Source organism: Oryzias latipes, chromosome 10 (assembly GCF_053564925.1).
Source record: "Oryzias latipes strain Hd-rR chromosome 10, Olatipes_Hd-rR_3.1".
NCBI classification, from domain to species: Eukaryota; Metazoa; Chordata; class Actinopteri; order Beloniformes; family Adrianichthyidae; genus Oryzias; species Oryzias latipes.
In genome coordinates, this window is record NC_136246.1 from 24,437,888 (window position 1) to 24,456,458 (window position 18,571).

An 18,571-nucleotide genomic window follows, 5' to 3' on the forward strand; every position below is an offset into this window, starting at 1 on the left:
AACCGGCCAAAGTGTCATTTTTCCTTCATTGTTTTTAAATAAGATCCGAAAAGCTGGGAGTTGTTTGTTTTTTTAGCAATGTTTGTAATAAATCGTGTATATAAAGATATTTTCAGACAATGTACGCATATTTCTTATAGAAAGAAATACTTTGTGTTTTAAAATGTATGTTGAGTTTATAAAATATTTATCTCTGTAAATTAAAACATTATTTTGGATTAATCTCTTGGTGTTCTATTTCCACAGGAATGGGAATCAAAAAAAGGAACCTAGAAGGAGTTTAATGGAAAGTGTAAATCTTTAAATGGATATCAGGGTGTGGCTTTTCCCCCACATTCTCTCTCTGTAAGGAAAATCTTCTGTTCTTTTCTTGAAACCCAGACGTGTGATGGTTGAAAACGCAATGTCAAACATGCAAGAAAAATATCTGCCACTAGGGGGAGACACAGTCTCACTGAACATTTCTCTCTCCAGCCTCCTTCAAAGGCTCTTTTGGATCATTGTTGAATTTTTGAACTCAAGTAAATTTCCCCCAAAAATACAAGAGATGTATTTAGGAAAGATGGATGCAAGATAAGAAATTTGAAAGTAGAGTGACGAGGAGGAAAAAAAAGGAGAAATACGCAATGATGGCACTGAAAGCACGATGTTTGACTGTTTGAGAGAAATGTCTGAAAAGAAAACCTGAGTAATGTGATGTGTTGTAAAAAAAAAAAAAGTTTAATTTTTTACTTTATTTCTATTTTTGTTCTTTTTATGGTGCTTTAACGATACTTTTATTGTACAAAAGTTAACTTTGACTGCTGTTTTTTTATGATTTCTTTTTTTTTCTTTCAATAATGCTTTATCCAAAAGTGTGCCAAAACATAAGGCTTTCAAAGATAAATTTAGAATATTATTGTCTTTCATTTTCATATTTGCTTTCACCCAAGAAAGACTGAGGGTTTTTAAGAGTTGTCACAATTCCAGCTCTAAATTCTGTTCTTTCTTTTTTTTTCTTTTTTTGATTAGATCCATCAGACCTTGTCCAAAATTACAGATATCTAAATTTGGAGGGTCTGATGCTTTTGCACTTTCCTATAAAAATATTATTGTGGCATATTTAATTTTAAAATGCTGCCTTTTTTATTTTATTTTTTTGCAACATTTAGTTCAAAGTAGCATTGCTAATTAAAAAAAAGTTGGACAGTCTTTCACCTTTCTGAAGTTGTTGGTTCACATATTGGAATTTGTCTTTCATATATAATGGAAATATAAAAAATAATGACTAATGCATTCTTATAGGATAAAACATTTTAATTTTTCTACTCAAAAAAATTCTTCAAATGTCACTTTAGCTTCCTGTCTGCAGGACTTGTGGTTGACTTTTGCACTTTACTTGATTTACCTGGATAAAGGAAAAATAAATGTTGCTTTCATTCGTGAAAACAGTTTAAGTTTAATGTTGCAAACAGATACGTTTTCCCATTAAAATGTACCGGCACACTCACAATGAAGGACTCACTGTTGTTTTTAATTGCACATTTTATGCTGTTAAGCAAATTTATGTTGACTCCATGTATTACAGCCAAAGCAAGAAAAAAGAGCACATCTACATGAGTCACTTAATGAAGGCATCTCAATGCAGCACAGCATAGGGTGGGGTCAAAACAAGCTGCCCATAGGAACAAGTTTACTGCTCCTTTTTTGGACTTATGGACTTGTAAACAGGTAACAGATGCTTCATCATCACTTCCACATGCACATTTATAGAGACATTGTCCTCTTTTTTTACCATTAAAACGGTTCTGAACTTAGATTTTAGCTTTTTTTTTAATCAATCTGTTTGCTAAAAGGTTTTATCAGGGTGATCCTAGATAAACCTGCATCAAATCAGTTCAGATCCAGGCTGTGATGACAGTTACTGAGTTGGAATAGCCTCAAGTGGTGAATCTTCCTATTCCACAGCCTGGAACTGGCACTCAGAGAAAGAGATAATAAAGCCAGTAAAGGATATTGACAACCAGGAAAGCTGTGGGAAAAACAGTGCGGGCGTGACGATCGATGTTGTGTGGATTTTCAACGATGAAGACAGACACTGCTCTGCGTGACGCATCCTTCACAGACGACAACCCACAGCCCTGACTCTGCACTTTCTCTCTGGTTGCTGGAGGATTCTTAATGTCACTGTTCACTGGCTGCTCAGTGGCTTCCTCTGCAGTGGAACCAATCTCTGCAGACTGGCTCGGCTGGCTCGGCCCCATGATGGGGATCAAGCCGTTTCCGTTAGACTCACAGAACTCTCTCAGAAGCTCCTAAAAAGCAAAACAATATTTGAGCGGAGGAAATGAGTTTTGCATCTTCATGTTCAGCGCATGTGTGGTTCTCACCCTGTGGAGATCTTCTAGGGTTTGGTGCTGCATGGTGTAAAAATGAGCACAGGCGTACTCCAGCAGAGCGCCAAAGATGAAGGTGAAACAGATGCCCAAATAGACATCTATGGCCTTTATGAAGCAGTTGGCGTTAGGTAAGGAAGTGCGGGCACCCATCATCAGAGTAGTCATCGTCAGTACTGTTGTCACTCCTGGAAAAAAAAAAAATATATATATATATATATATATATATAAATGTAATCTTGATTTATTCTTTCTCTTCACAATGAATCTTGAAATGTAATGTGTAATTTTTAGATTGCCTTTTAAAAAGCAAGAAATGGAAAAGTCTCAAGACAATAAACAAAAACAATCCAAAATGACTTTTTAGCACCAAAATTGAAAAAATAAATCAGAAAGGTTAATATTATCTAATAACACTTAAAGTGAAACTTGTTACTATTATGGCCCATGTCAGTTTTGGACTGCAAGGATTAAATCGCTTTCGCAATTTATCTTTTAAATGAACGAAAGTTTTTGCTCCGCCACTTTCTGAAAAGCTTACCAAAAATTGCACGCACCTAGTACTGGTTGAAAAGTAGTTTTAGGCATGGTAAATGAGCCCCTGCCCCCCCTTAAAATAAGTGATGACATCACAACAGACAAGACGGTCAAACAAAAATGGGACAAAAATCTCTTATGGGCTAATAAACACACCATCTCAAAATTCACTAACAAAAAAAAACTTGTCGAGGGTCTCAAAAGAAACTTTTGAAACTATTATTGGATAGCCACAGGACCTTTATGGCTTGGCAGGCATTTTGTGGCAAAGTGTGAAATTTGGCAATTTTTCTTATTTTCCCACTATTAGGGAAAATTACATTTTTACTTGAGTGATGTTCACAAATTTGAACACATGAGCCACTAGCTTTAGTCTACCAGCACCAGTGTTGTTGACCTTTGATCTGGGGAAGAGGCTCCCATCTTGAATAAAATAAAAAAAATAAAAAATCACCTTGAGCATCATTGAGAAGCTACCTAAGTGGGAAAAGGTTGGAATTAATGGTTTTTGATTTAAAAGCCAAAAAAAAGATTTAAAAGGCGTTAGGGTTGCAAAAGTGGTGTTCCCATGCTGTTTGCACATTTTTTACCAGAATTGTGAAAATCTAACACCTGAATATTGGGTTTCTAGCTGACCGTAACAATATGACAGTTTACTTTTGCTTATTTAAAAAAAAATTATATAGACATGTTTGTTCCCTAGCCAGGCGGCTAAAAAACAAAAAGTTTCTATATAAAACCAACATTTTGAAGAAAATAGTTCTGACCACGCCGGCAAATTTAGAGTGGAGAGTTATGGGTTTGAAGAAGCCGCTCAGCCAGTGGGGGGCAGGTAAAAAGGGGGTAATGGAGGAGCGACTAGGGCAGGTGGCGCATGCAGGCCAAAAAACTCTGCATGCGGCTGTAATTTAAAATATATTTTAAACGCATTATGTTATTTTAAAGAGCTTTACATTAACAAGTCAGTTTGGGAAGTTATTTGAAGAGTTTCTTTAGAAAATGTTTGTCTGTGAAACAGAGACAGTCAAAAGATTCTAAAATCCCAATGACAATGACTGCACCTTGAGCTCAAATAACATTTAAGTCGTTGACATGATCTAACTAAAGCTTTAATCCCATAATTTGTACACCAGCAGAATTCCTAGTAAAGCAGAGCATTTTTGGAAGAAGAAACATGGAGAAAAAAAAATCTATGTGGCATGATGAGCCATGAGGAATGCTAACTGAGCTGCTGATGAAACTGCTGCATGAATAACATTTGCAAAGTATTGATTTTGTAAGGGTAAGTATTTGCATGATTATTTTTCTAGTACTTGGCATTATAACTGCACATAATACTCAAGGAGTGATTTGTGAGTCAAATAGAGCTAAAATTATTTTTCTAAGTCAAACTCCAGACGAAACGGGAATTCCCGCAGGAACAGGGAACTTTTTTTTTTCATAGGATATTTTTCCGTTAAAAAAATAAAATAAATAAACAGTCATTCAGTATGAAACTAATTAAACATGCACAATTTTGGGCTAACCGATGCAGGTCCGAGCCGGTACAGAAGACTGGCTGATCCAGAAAGAGACCCAGGACAGAACCACAAGAAGAATGGAAGGAACATACGTCTCCAAGATAAAGAACAAGACGTTTCTACGCAGCGCAAAATGCAGCACCAGCTTGGGGTAATGTCCTGAGAAGCATTTAAACACACAGACAAAAGAAATGATGCAGCACGTTTGTGGATTACAGGATTCATTTTCATTGCATGACTTCACATGTTACCTGTTTCGTACACGGCCTCTGACACTGATGTATAGTAGCTCTCCACGCTGTACTGAGCCAGCCGCAGGGTGTCCAAACCCTTCACTGAATCATTCCCTCTGGTCCAGTAGAACACAACATCCTGTATGTTATAGCCCCCTGACAACACAACACATTCATTAGGTTTTTGCTGACTGGGCTGCAGCTCTACATGATGGAAATGATAAACATAAAGACAAGATAAAGATGTTTGTGTTATTCCGTATAAATGCTTTATGGAGTGGGCTGGAGCAATACTCACAGCTCTCCAGTTGCAACGTGCATTCCTGTTTGTCCATGGGATATTTGGTCAGGTCCATGTTACAGGCAATTGTAGCAGTTATACTGTTGGACCACACAAGAAAAACATCACTGACTTCTCAAGAAGCGGCTTGTGTCTCAACAGGCATTGCACAATGCACCTCAGCATTTCAAATTAAATCAAACTTTATTTGTAAAGCACCTTTCTTAATGATGTAACCTGTGCTTTACGAGACAAAAACATTTTGAAAACCAAAAGAAAGACCTTCACACAAAAATGTATTAACCATTGACCATTCTCACCCCCCCCCCCCCCACACACACACACACACACACCCCACACCCCCACACACACACAGGAATGCAACTATTTCAAAAAAATAAGATGCAAAGTAGAAGTGGGGAAATTATATTTAGGGCCCGTCCACAACAGTGATCCCCACAGTCATATTCACAGAGAACTCTACCCCAGGACTCCCCCATCAAAGCAAGGAACCCTGCTGCAGTGACCCTGTTTATTAAGGAGGCTCAATCATCGATGTGGAGAATCCCTCAGAGGAGTTGAAAAAAAATGTAAAAGAAGTCAAATACATATGGGCAAAAACAGAGATTAAAAGCCTGATAATTAAATAAATAAACCTTAATAGATCCTATAGTTCACTAAAAGTGAATAAAAATGATCAAATTGAGAAAGTAAAACCAAATATATCAAGTAATTTACAATAAATAACAAATGCATATTTTCCTGCATTTCAACTAAAAGACAGATTAAAAAGGTAGGTTTGAAGTCTTCCTTAAAAAGCATGAACAGTCTTTGGAGCCCTGAAACTCTCTGGGAGGCTGTTCCACAGGAGAGGTTCATAAAAACTGAACAAAGCCTTGCCGTAAATTTTGGTTCTAACTTTCGGAATTACTAAAATGCCTGTACAAGAAGACCCTAAAGTCTGCAAGGGCTCATTGTAGGGACTTAAAAGACTTTAAAAAAAAACACATTTATTTTAGCCACTACATGTACATTTTACTTTGGCAACAACTAAGCTATTTATGTTTAAGGGATTTTTTGATGGAAATCAAGAGAGTTTTTAAGATTAAAACACTGTGTGAACATTTTTTTTAATAAAGCAAAAATGAAAAAGAATAGGAAAATTAATTGTGATCTTCTTAAGTTAAATGTAACACTGCAAAGACAGATATAAATAAGTCAGAGGTTCTTTAAAAAGAAATCTTTAAATCAGCAACAAATCAGGCAGAAATAAATCTCGTCTCTAACACATGCTAACTTACACTAAGATTATTTTGCCATTGAAAAACATTCTTAATAAAGTTATATTTCTTGCAGGACAGAAAACATAACAATGTTTCCTGTAAGTGTAAAATGCATGTGATGCATCCCCATTTTTGTTAAGCACAACAAAGATCACCCTGAGCGAATGACAAAAGCTGTCCTTTCTGCCCTCAATTAAGCTGTTGAGTCAAAAACAGTTCGTTCTGGGGTCGGATGACGGGACAGACGAGACGCCAAAACTCTTTTAAACCAGGCCGCAGAAGACATAATTTGACAGATCTAAAAGTTTAAGGGGCAACAAACAAGCTGATATCTGGTAGCATTCCCTCCGGTGGTGCAACTCACTGAGGATACATGAATCATTGTGGTTTTTTGTTTCCTTTTTGGAACCTGAGGTCTGTCCATGGTTGATTAACTTGAAATTTCAACAAAAAATAAAAAAAAACAAAGGTACCGCAAGGCGTAGAGGACAGTTCCATTGCTAAAGATCCGAATGAGGCGGTTTTCCACAGTGACATCATGCAGGAAGGACCGCTTGGAGTCTGGGATGAAGGTGTCAGGGATCCAGAGCAGAGACACAAGACGTCCGTCTACGCTCACACTCTCATTCCCGGGAAACACCAACCTGGAATCCCGCCAGCGCTGACGGAGGAAGATAGTTGCTGTGTAGTCCTGAGAGGATTGAGTCAACAAAGATCCACACTTGACATCTACATTTTCACCTTGCTAGAAGATACAAAACAAAACGTAAGGGATGATGGTCACCATATTGATTTCAGAAATGGCGTCGATGCTGGCAATGTCAAGGCTCATTCCGATTTCCACAGGACCCTCTTTGTTTGAAGGGGAGACGGGTAAAGTAAAATTTAGTAGCAAACACACAACAACTGACTAACATCAGTGTATTTATTTATTTAAATACCATTAAAATTAGGCCTGAGGTATCGATTGTATCCCTTCATGAGTTTCTGAATCGTTGGTAGAAGCTGAGAGTCATTCCAGTCACCCCAATGGTTGTTGGTGAACGTGCACCCTCTGACGTAAAGAAAACCAACGGGAAGCAAGAAGACAACAAAGTGAACTGAGCACTGAGGCAGATTGTCCGCATATCAATGGATCAGCTATGTGCCTGGCTGTTTTCACTCTTGTGTCCCTTACCCCTTTGTGAGAGTCAGGCAGAAAAGAAGAACCTGGTGCAGCTGAACAGACATTGTGGATCGGAAGGCTGGGACCACCACGGCTGCACAGGTAAAGAAAAGAAACCAGAATAGGAACAAAAGGTTTGTCAGATTCGCATTTAGAAGGTGACACTGGTTCACCATTTGGTGGCAGCATCTATCTGAAGGTAGCCTCAAGGGAAATCCACAGCACAGTGGCCATTCTCCCCCCTATATCTAATAAAACAGCACTTTCATGCAGTATTGATGCTGGTGAAATGTGCTGGAATGCTGTATTGATCTCCCCCTCCTCCCTCCAGCTGCTCTTAATTTATCAGAATCTGCTGTAGTTGTAGTAATTTCTCCTAAAATCCATTATAACAGCATCCTGATGATATGGATGAAGATTAAAAAAAACAGATACATTTTTTAGTACATGTTTGTTTTGCATTGAAAAACTGAATCTTGTCAGCTTTTCTTGATAGCCGCTGCCTCATGGTTTATTCATCAAAATGCCTCCTTTGAATTAAACCAAGTCATTAACTGGCCCAGTGGCTGCTGTTCAGATTTTCCTCGCAACCTTTTCACTTCCTTATCCTCTCATAGAGTAATCTTGTTTCCACTAATACATTTCAGTATTTCATCTCTTACTATGATCGAAATTATGCAAATATGTTTGCGCCTCAGCTGTTCTTTCGAGACTCTTTTGCTGATGAGTTTCACCTAGCAGAGCAGAGAAAACAAGTGGTTTCTAATAATAATGACCATAATGAAAGTTAGGATTTTGGGGTTTCAAAACAAAATGTCTTTCACTTTACAGGTGGTATAAATATTGCATTAGATACATTTTTTAAAATGATATTAGCACTTTGAAATTTAGCATTTATTTTATTTTTTATTTTTTTTGAGAAGTCCTCTCATCTGAATCTGCCTCCACCCTTTAAACCACAAGCCAAACCAGAAAAGGGCGTCCCCGCATTACCACATCCTGGATTTTGTCCACATCACTGTTGTTCAGATTTGCCTGTGCATGCATATAAAACACTGTAAAATCAACCCTTTACCTGTTCATCTCATTTCCCCAGATTGTCTCCACATCTGCTATACTGAAGTTTTCCTTACCTTAATTAGTGTCAGTACTCGTCTTTTGTGATTTTCTTCCTCCGCTCCTTTTTTCTTGGCTCTTATCCTTTGTTTCCTTTCCAAATCTTCCACCTGCTATGTCCCACCGTGTTGCCAATGGTCACCTCTTTTCAGGGATTCCTGAGTCGGTCCCAGTTTTTCCTGCAGTTGTCAGTGAGCCATAAGGAATAATAACGTGATCTTGATGTGTGAGCTGCTGCTGCAGGTTGTTTTACTGTTTGTGCAACATGCACAGCCTCTCTGCACAGCTGTATTCATCTTTGCACAGAGCCTGGCTGCACCCACCCCCCCTCTATCCCCTCGCTTAGTTCACGCCACTCAACATCGCACATGAGCTGCCTTTTCTAGATGCCTCCGACCTCTGCACAGATGTGTACTGTCACTTTTTGATTGTGTTCTTACCTCGCTATTACACAAGATTTTTATTAACTATTAATCAACCAGAACATCCACCCCAAATTAGAAAACAAACATCATCCTCAGTCTAACTGAAACAGCTGGATAAGTCAACACGCACATATAGACACACACCCTCACAAAAATCTTCCCAAATTACTCCTTTTTTATATTTCTCTCATCCCTCTGGCACCTAATTTCCATCTAAGTCCCTCTCTTCCAATTTACCCTGACATTGTCCCGCCTTCTGGGCTCCCAAGCTTTCCGCTATCTAGTTCTCCCATGCCCTCACCATCCTCACCTCTGATGTGCGTTCCTTTACATCAGCATCATTATTTGAATTAGTGTCTTCTAAGCCTCCAAAAGAGACACACGGTTAGGACATAAAAGCTACTTTTTTTCTGCTTTTCCCTAAAAGATTTCTGTTGTTTACTTAATTTGTCAAAGTGTACCTGTCAAAAAATGTTAAAAAAAACTTTGACATCTCAATAAAGCTTTAAAAAACTGTAAGGTGTAAAAATAAGTGTTAGCCACAACTGGAGAATTCTTGTTTTTTCCCCTTGGTAAAGATGGTGACCACACGCTGCCGCAATCTGTGCCCAGCAGTCATTAATCTGGGATCCTGCTGGAGGTGTGTCGTTAATCTTTATGAGCCCCTTGTTCTATTGTGGCTGCTTGACAGTCTTAACTGTAATCACAAGTCCTCAGCTTCAAAAAACCTGCTGATTAGAGCTCCAACATGTGTGACGAAACCTCTGCAGCTGTCCTTCTCACAACCACTGCAGCCCAACAATCTCCCGCTTTGCACTTCCCAGTGGCTGAACACTAACAAGCTGATCCGCTGACTGCAGGTAGGATGCAATCTTTCACAGAGTTTCTGTCTCGATTGGCTCTGTAATAATCTTTTAGAGTATGCCTGCCCAATTCCTCTTCCTGAGATTGACCGCTTTGCTTGTTTTCTGGGCTTTCCAGCTTTGCCTTGATGGTGATTGACACTGAACTGAATGATTCCATGTTTGGATTGATTGAACACACCTGATGCAGGTAAACAGCAGCAAGATGGAAAGCCATTTTTAGATCATTAAAGTTTCAGACAAACATTGTTTTTTTGTTTGTTTAATTTATGTATTTATTGTTTTTTGTTTAATATATTTCTTGCTGTTTATTCTTTTTTTTTCTGTCTGCCTTTTTATGTCCTTAACTTTAATAATGCCACTTGTTCTGATTCAGGTAGGCATCCCAAAGTTACATAAATTAGAACTGTGTTTTTCATTCAATTATTTATTTTTGTTAAATTATTTAGTTTTAGATTCATTTAAATAGATGCACAGATTAAAGTAAACTGATTATAGTCAAATGATTAGAATTGTTTAATTTTGTTTTTGTTTTTGTTTTTGTGATGCCTCAAAGGGGCCAAGGCAAGTCAAACCATTCCTGGAGTAGACAGAGAACAGATTTTTTCCAAAACTTTTTATAAATTTACATGAATTATAATGTACAAGTAATTCTGCTAGTTGTAGTTTTAGTTGTCTTTAAGTTCCCTTCAAAGAATTTATAAGCCGATAACAACGTGTGTGTTATCGGTTATGCCAGTTTGTCTCAGAAATCACTTCATTTGTTTGTTACTTGGCTTCAGTTCTGGGTTTCCTCCTGGCATACATTTTTTTGTAATTAATATTTTTTAACATCCGCATTTTCATCAAAAGTTGAACCAATTTTCAGACCTTTGTCCCAGTGCCTGTTTGAACCCCCACACCACTCTTCAGGTAAAGTTCATTTTCATGTCAGCTAACGCTTCAAGAAACAGATACACATCAGCCACTGTCTTGCTGCCGTGTGACAAATGGAAATGTCACAATGCTGCCAATGACAGGGAAGAAGCTCACATGAATGACTGCAGCAGCTGCCATGCCCAGAGGGAGCAGAAATGAATTAATGAGAGTTCCTGCTTCAGCCAGCTAATGTGACTACCGTACCTGCAAGTTGGAAAATGAAGTGTTTCTTGTCATGTCTCATCAGATATGGGTCTAAATGAGCAATTTGACTTAATTTTTATTTATTTATTTATTTTGTTTAACCCCCTTAAATTTTTTTTTAGAATCCACCACACCATCAGTATCATTCTAACCTCCTTGCTTTTGGACGCAGCATACACTTGGAGTAAAAAAAAAAAAAAAAAAGGTTAATTCATGAATCATGAATATTAAATTATGCAACACACAGGTTTCTAAAAAAATGAACAACGGACAACATGAAAAAAAAAGCATGAAAAAATCAAGTATGCTGCAGAGAAACTAGACTAGTGGAAGAAAACAGTAAATAAATAGCAACGCAAGAATTGAAAAAAAAAAAAATGTTTAATATTTTTCTCAAGTTACCTAAAATAAAATCCTATTGTCTTTGTCATAAAGACAAAAAATGCTAAAAAATAATGTAATAATCGAACTAAAAGATAAATTGGAAAAAATGTTTTTCATATATTTTTAAGCCTCCAGAAACACTCAGATCCTCAGGAAGGTTGTTCTTCAAGTGAGGACCTGAAGAACAACAACAAAAAGATTTTTTGCTTTGACACACAGAATAGTTAAAGTACATGAACTTTATAATCTCAAAGTTCTTGATGGTCTCTAAGGTTTGAAGGAATCTGATAAATGTGAAGGTGCAAGACTTTTGAGACATTTTAAGTGGGAAAACCTGCATTCCATTGTGTTTTTTCTTTGTCATATTTGCCAAAGAATATACTGTAGGATCTAATCACACTCTTCTTGTCTTCTCTCTTGTTTACTCTAAAGCTGCATCTACAGTCTCATTTTGATTGCACTCCCTGATTACTTGTATGATATTTGTATTTGGGTCTCTGAAGACTAGAATTATTCCCAAAAGTATAATTAAAATGTTCTGGATTCTGTGTTTACAGAGCTTAGCACAACAATCTGTTTGGGAATGGGAGCAAAAACCAACCTTAAGGACAACTAATGACAAGTTTAGTGCAACACTGGAAAAGCTTTTTAAAAGAGATGTCTCCAAGGAAGGAAAGCACTATGGCGACATTTGAGAAGTTGTAATATGTGTGGTCGGCTGGCTTTAAAAAAATATTGCAAAACAAACATAAACAATAATTCTGATTGTAAGAGTGACTCTCTGAATACAAAAAAAGTCATTTTCTATCCATGAAGATTTGGAGATTTGTATTTTATCCTCAAAAGGAAAAAATAAAGCTTAATCCACTGTGAAATAAGCGGCTTATTCTGCCCACTCTAACATCTTTTTTTGTCATTTGCTCTTTGTGTGGCTGGCAAGTGTATTGCGGCACCTCGTAAGCTTCTGGTTGGGAGACAACAATGTTAGATTGTTTTCTTGAAAGCTGATGCAATCCAGCATTTTGATCTGTTGCGAAACAAGTGCTCTTCCTGGAACATGTCATCTTTCCTGCACTGCTGATTATAAGCCAAGGAACTTTCTAATGAGTTCTCAAAACTAACTATTACCATGTCATCGTTTTACCCAGCCGCCGCCTGTGCTGCCTTCATCAAGCGTTCATCGCTCTCTGGCTCCTCATAGAAAAACTTTGCTAATGAACAATCTTAATGAACAGTCATTAAATACACAATGTATTAGGTGTTGTATTCTAACCCTTTTATTGTCTGTAGGAGCTTGGGAGTTTACAAGAGTAAAAACTACACTTGTGTGCTTCCATCACTCTTAGTGTCCTTTAACTAATGGTCTACAACTCCCCATTGGTATGAATTCACACTCTGCTTTAACTTTACTGCCCAAGAAAGCAGTCTTTTTCCTAGGTTTACCATCAAGTGGTAAAAAAAAGAGTTTTTAAAAAGAAATACATATTTAGCTATGATAACACCGAGCTCTGCAAAGCGCGTTCAAGCAATCACTTCCAATGAAAAGTCTATGAAAATGTGTGTTTTGGGCTTCTGTGTCATTAATGTATGACTATGCAAGTTTCTAAGACTGTTTTTAGGCTCTACTTACAAAACATGTGGCCATTGAACACATGTTAAAAGTCAAACAAGGTCAAACTGACCAATCAGGGACTCAGATTTGGTATAGTGACATATGGATGGTGTCCCTTTTAATTTACTAACATGCCAAACATTTGAAAATCGAGCACGAAGAAGAATCAATAATTATGAATTATACGACACCAAGTCCATCGTACATCGGATTTGAGCTGTAAAAGAAAAAGCCTGGAGCAAGATCTGCCTCGCTTCAACATTTCACACCAAGCCCATGTAACTGAAGGTGGTGGACATGTGCTAGAAAAATGAAACAAAGAAGAAGCCCCTTCCTCCTTGTCCAGTGTGAACACTGTGGGCTAAATGCACATTCAAGAATGAGCATTCTTGAATGTGCGTCAAATGCCGCAGCTTTAGTCCTTCCAGCAGATATATTTACAAACCCATGTTACATTTGCGTCTGTTATCGGTGCTGTGGATCACAATTCATTTTTACCTCACAGTGTAATTATGCTGGGTGATACCATGCTTGGGCACATTTTAGTCTTAGCTGGTTTTTGTTTGTTTTTTTGGCATGACACCAGATACTTTTAGAGACCTCTGAACAATGCTTAAAGCCAACTTTCTTTTAGAAAAGTTTAAACTCTGTCAGAGGAAAGGAAAGAGGAATCATACTAGTTGAGCAAACCAGAGGCTTTGGGAGATCAGACGTGGTCGAACTCTTTACAGCTTGTGGTATTTGAATAAATCCCCAAAGGCACTGCAGATGAAAGCACCTGATAGATGTAAACGTTCTGCTTGGTAATCACCCTAACTGTTTTCCTCAGGATGTCACTTTCTGAGAATCTGAAGAACTACAGGGACATCTTAAAGCCTGTTGTGTGTCTGTTTTTCCCAACAGGCAATCCAATGGCTTCTTTGACTGAAGCAAGTTAAAAAAAAAAAAAAAAAGATAAGCAATCATTAACTGCTGTGTGACTGGTTAGACGAGGAGAGTGGTGTTAATTTACTTCAAGTCAAAAAGACCTATCTTTACTACAAAAATAAACATACTCTGGTATCAATAATATTTCAAATGTAACAGTATTTTAATGTACCGTAGCTAATAATTCTATTTTAAGACCAAAATGTTGCTCAAATGGGGCTAAGATCTTTTAATTCGTTTTTAATATTATTATTATTACTATGTATTGACAGATAACAAAAGATTTAGCTTTAGAATCACTTAACTTTCCTCACATTGGCGTAGATTTTTAAAATTAGTTTAAAATTCGTTCAGTAGAAAATGATTGGTCTAATATCCTTCGTCCTATTTTGAACACGTTTTGATTACCGCCAACTCCTTAATTACTGATTTAAAAAATGTTGATGCTGTTAAGTAGAATTTTAAAATGAATTTATTAAATGCTCACATGAAGAAAGATGAATCTTTTGTAAATAAACTAATAGAAATTGATCGTTAGAGGAGGTGGAAGAGTTTCCTGACTGAAAAATGACCTCATTACTCATTGAAGGGAGTTTGTCATGACCAGCATATTGGTTTCCATTCGTCACCATCCTGTTTTTGCCTCCTGTTTCCATTATCAACATTGCTGTGACTGCTATGCTAGAGAGCATACATTATCTTCCTAATTTTACCAGAACTGCTGTGACCTCTGACAGGCGTTCCCAAAAGGGGATGAGTGAATTTCAGAGAGCTAGGTATGTTTCCGTCTGCACAAAAATTACAAAACAAGGTCATTTGAATGGAGAATAACATACACTGAATCAAGGAGCAATATTTACTTAAATATTTTTTTACTGACTTGACCATTAGTGGTTGTTTTGTCATACAGTTATAAGCAAATTCTATATTAGATAATTATTTAAGTTGATTTTTAAGGTTTTCCTCCCCTTTATGTTTATTATTAGGAACTACAGGATTGTTGTTTTCAGCGAAGCTCTTTCCAAGTACAATATATGTCCTTAAACTGCACCACGAGAGAATTGAACTTTCGGTCACCTCTCTCCACATCTGACGTCCTCTCAGTTGTCTCACTCTTTTCATCATCATTCCTTTGACCAGCCACATTAAGCACTTTTATCCAGTTCTTCCTCACTTCGAGTGCTCTAATCCGTTTTATTGAGTGTGCTGGAGTGTGAATCCATCAACACCACTGGTGGATCACAAGGGGTTTGTTGTTGGTTCAGGTCACTCAGTCAGCCAGGATAAGGAGGGCAACACTGGTCCTGGATGTCGGCTAAACCTTTTTTTTTCCTTGTGGTAGAAAATATTTATGTCTGTTTTCTCGTATCTGACTTCAGCCTTTTTATTATTAACAAAAGTTCTCTATACTTGAAGTAAGCTGCAATTCAATCTTAAAACAAACAACATCTCTAAATTGAACTTCTGCTAGTATATGTAAAAATGTTCCATTCTCTCAAGGCAAAGCGCATTGCACTGATGAGCTGTGCCCCATTAAAATCACACATAGGAGCTTTAACAAGCTGGTGCTTTCAGAGAGGGCATTTCACAGATTTGACTGTAGGGCAGCAAACATACCTCCAGCACACTTAACAATCTGTTGTATTGATTTGCATTTTAAACACACACCAGTACTGGAAACATTTGCAATGTACTGTGAGACAGAGAAATTTCGAAATGCAAATTTAAGATTAATTTTCTTAAAATATGTTCCCCATCCTGATAAAATGCCTTAAGAACATGTTAAAAACACCAAATAAAAACAATTTTCCTTGGAATGGGTCTTTAAAGGCATATCAGGTTTTCTCTTGGCCAGCTTTCCAAACAAAAATTACTTAGTTGTTTTCAAAAAGCGTTGCCATGAACTGTACTGAAGTTTAAATCGAGACACAAATCAGATTGTTTTTTCAGTTTTCGTTTTTTGACCTTTTTTATACTGCAGACCAAAGAAAAGTCATAGTTTTTAGTGAAGTAGAGGCCTAATGCTGCAAGTAGCAAAATGATACGAGGTATAGTATGCATTTTTAAGACTTTGTTTTAAGACACAATTGCACCATGACAAACGTTTTTATTTAATGTTTTAATTTCATCATTTTTTTTACAATCTGATGACCTTGACATTTTCCAAAAAGGATGGATGGATGGATGGATGGATGGATGGATGGATGGAGGTATAGGTAGGTGGGAGTGTAGATGGAAAATATTAGGTGCTTAGTCCCTATATTTTATATTTTCCTTGTTTTTCTACATTAAACTGCTATTATTTTGTATTTGACATCATTTGAATTTCTGAATCTCAACTTCAAAGATGGTATGCCTGTCACTTATTCTACAATGTCATGTATGATACGTTACATTGCCTCATGATTATCTAAATCCAGAGTTTGTGATTTATTTTCCAATAGGTGGCAAACCAACCTGGTTTTCTTGATGAAGCAGGACTCCCCCCTGTGGTGCGTGGCACTTATCAAATCAGTCTACTGACCCATGGTCTCTCCTTTCAGAATCTACCCCCACCCTCCTCTCCCCAGAGGAAATCTAGTCTCTTCTGTCATTCTACTCTAAATTCAGATGAGACAAATGTCAGGAGTGGTTATCATCCTGACCTGTGCAGCATCTCATTCAATTCCAAAGAGGGAGCATTAGTAATACTGGGAATTTTCTCCCAGGCAACTTCCATCCTGCCTTTCTACAGGCCAGTCAAATTGAAAAATCTTGTTTTACTTTGGGAATTCTGCTCATTCACCTTTATGCTGAGGATGAGGTGAATCCCGCTACCAACCAGATACTCATTTTCCTATCAATCTAGCTTTTATAGCCAAAAACATAGGCTCTGGTTCAGTTATAAAAATAAATTGCCATTTTTCATTACCCCATCTGTAAACACATTTTCTCGTGAATCCTCATGACATAAATATGAGCAGTGGAAGCTGATGAATAATACCCTAAATAAATCCACCTTAGAATGAAAACAGTGTTCTCCTCCTTGGTGTGTTGGTGCGTGTGTGTTTATATTTCAGGGCATGGTGTCCAAACAGATGTGAAGGAAGAATTTTCCCTCTAGCTGCAGGATCCAACTCATGTGCAGGGTCCTCTACAAACACACACACACACACACACACACACTCGTGTGCGTACCGGAATGGAAGCACAGACACGCTGATTCTCCTCTTGCCACAGGGATTAAGACACACCAATTAGTATGCACCAGTTGATTTAGTCAGGACCAGCCAGAAAGCTCAGTAGGAAAATAAAGGTTTGTGTGGCCGATGCTGTATATCTCGCCTGGACAGACATTAGAATTGATAAGTGCAGGAAAATAATTAGGGATACTAAACTTCTAATGACTTGGGGAGCTAAATAGACAATTATAGAGTAATGGGTATTGCAGTTTAGGAGATGCAGTCATTTGTTTGTTCCTCTATGAGAAATAATTCAGTGAACAAACAAATATTCTTCTTTTAGATAGACAAGATAGACAACTTTATTTATTCATTTGGGAGGTTCCCGCATGGAAATTGACATGTATTATAATGTATTATTTAACTACCATATTGTTTGTGTGCTATACTTTTGTAATTGTGGGGGGTTGGTATAGAGATATAGTACATTTTGATCATTTTAAAAGTACTTTAGATATTGCTAATGCCTTAATAAAAAAAATATCCTTTCTGTTTAGGTGTTCTTGGAAAATAGATTATATTAGACAAATGTTTTGTGCAAATATATTCATTTATTCCATTTACAGAATAGCTGCCCTCATAGTCTTTCCTTTTCCTTTGTTACAATTTGTGTGATGGTCTCCAATCCAAATTCTACTCTCTCATCTGTGTTGTCATGCTTTTAAATCCTCATTTACATCTCATCAGACATCTGCAAAGAACTCTGTCCATTTCCACACTTCATTTTCTGTCCCATTTTTAATTTCCCACTTTCAAAATCAGTGAACTGAAAAACCATTCTTACTTTAGATGACCCCTCTGTGTTTCAGTCTGCTTTGCTGTTTTTTTTTTTTGGTACCTTTATAAAATAAAAGTGAAGCAGTAAACTGCAGACCTGGTATCATTTTAAATCACAAGATAAGAGATAGATAAGAAAAACAAAACTACTTTTTTTTACTACTGATCCAACTAGTTCAGAAATAAGGGGAACTTGCAGCAAAATAAAAAGGTTTAGTAACTTTCCTGGTTTCACTTTGGAATTTATAAAAATTTAGCTAATTTATTTTATGTTAATCCAGTAAACAATTAGGATTTTAAAAGGTGTGGTTTTATGTTTTGTTTCACAACTGTGTAAAAACAGGATGGCATTTCTTTGGTCCATTCTTTAATAGTATCATTGAATTTGCTGACGCTGAACTTGTGTTTTTACAAAATAGGTTGATGTGCTTTAAACACACCCCTCTCTGTTCTTGGGATTTAAACAACCCCACACCCCTTTCCTTCACTCATCCATCCCCACTCCCTTTCAAATAAAAACAAATACTTTATTTACACATATAAGAAACCATAAATTATTTTAAAATGATAAATATTAGTAGCAACACGAAATAAAGACCATGTGAAACAAGTAAAGTGCAAATCCAAAGCATAATAATAGAAAACGTGTAACTTATTAGGAAGTAAATTTCACAAATTTATTTCAGCTCATATTCTGCAACTATTCATGAAATAACTTCATGAATAGTTGT

The 18,571-nt window shown here is 37.0% G+C and overlaps 2 protein-coding genes across 15 annotated transcripts in view; one reads left to right on the top strand and one right to left on the bottom strand.

Annotated features, from left to right (window-relative positions):
* afap1l1a (actin filament associated protein 1-like 1a) overlaps positions 1-1,689 on the top strand; it is a 34,559-nt gene extending 32,870 nt beyond the window's left edge. For 12 of the 13 annotated variants that reach the window (XM_023959322.2, XM_078953646.1, XM_023959323.2 and 9 more), the window contains one exon: positions 247-1,492. In XM_023959322.2, the coding sequence (XP_023815090.1) occupies positions 247-273 (27 nt within the window). In that variant the 3' untranslated portion in view covers positions 274-1,492. Of the gene's footprint in view, positions 1-246; positions 1,493-1,567 lie in introns of those variants that run through there. The other variant, XR_013658387.1, reaches the window with a different exon arrangement.
* gabrp (gamma-aminobutyric acid type A receptor subunit pi) lies at positions 1,500-8,831 on the bottom strand. 2 transcript variants are annotated; one of them, XM_023959324.2, is made up of 10 exons: positions 8,527-8,831; positions 7,406-7,487; positions 7,170-7,282; positions 7,013-7,080; positions 6,702-6,919; positions 4,964-5,046; positions 4,684-4,821; positions 4,439-4,591; positions 2,370-2,563; positions 1,500-2,294 (listed from the first exon to the last, which is right to left on the bottom strand). In XM_023959324.2, the coding sequence occupies exons 2-10, from the start codon at positions 7,456-7,458 to the stop codon at positions 1,962-1,964; spliced, it is 1,353 nt and encodes a 450-aa protein (XP_023815092.1). In that variant the 5' UTR covers positions 7,459-7,487; positions 8,527-8,831; the 3' UTR covers positions 1,500-1,961. The 2 variants fall into 2 exon arrangements, with proteins under 2 accessions (XP_023815092.1, XP_023815093.1); XM_023959325.2 differs by lacking the exon at positions 4,439-4,591.
* Between the last annotated feature and the right edge of the window lie 9,740 nt (positions 8,832-18,571).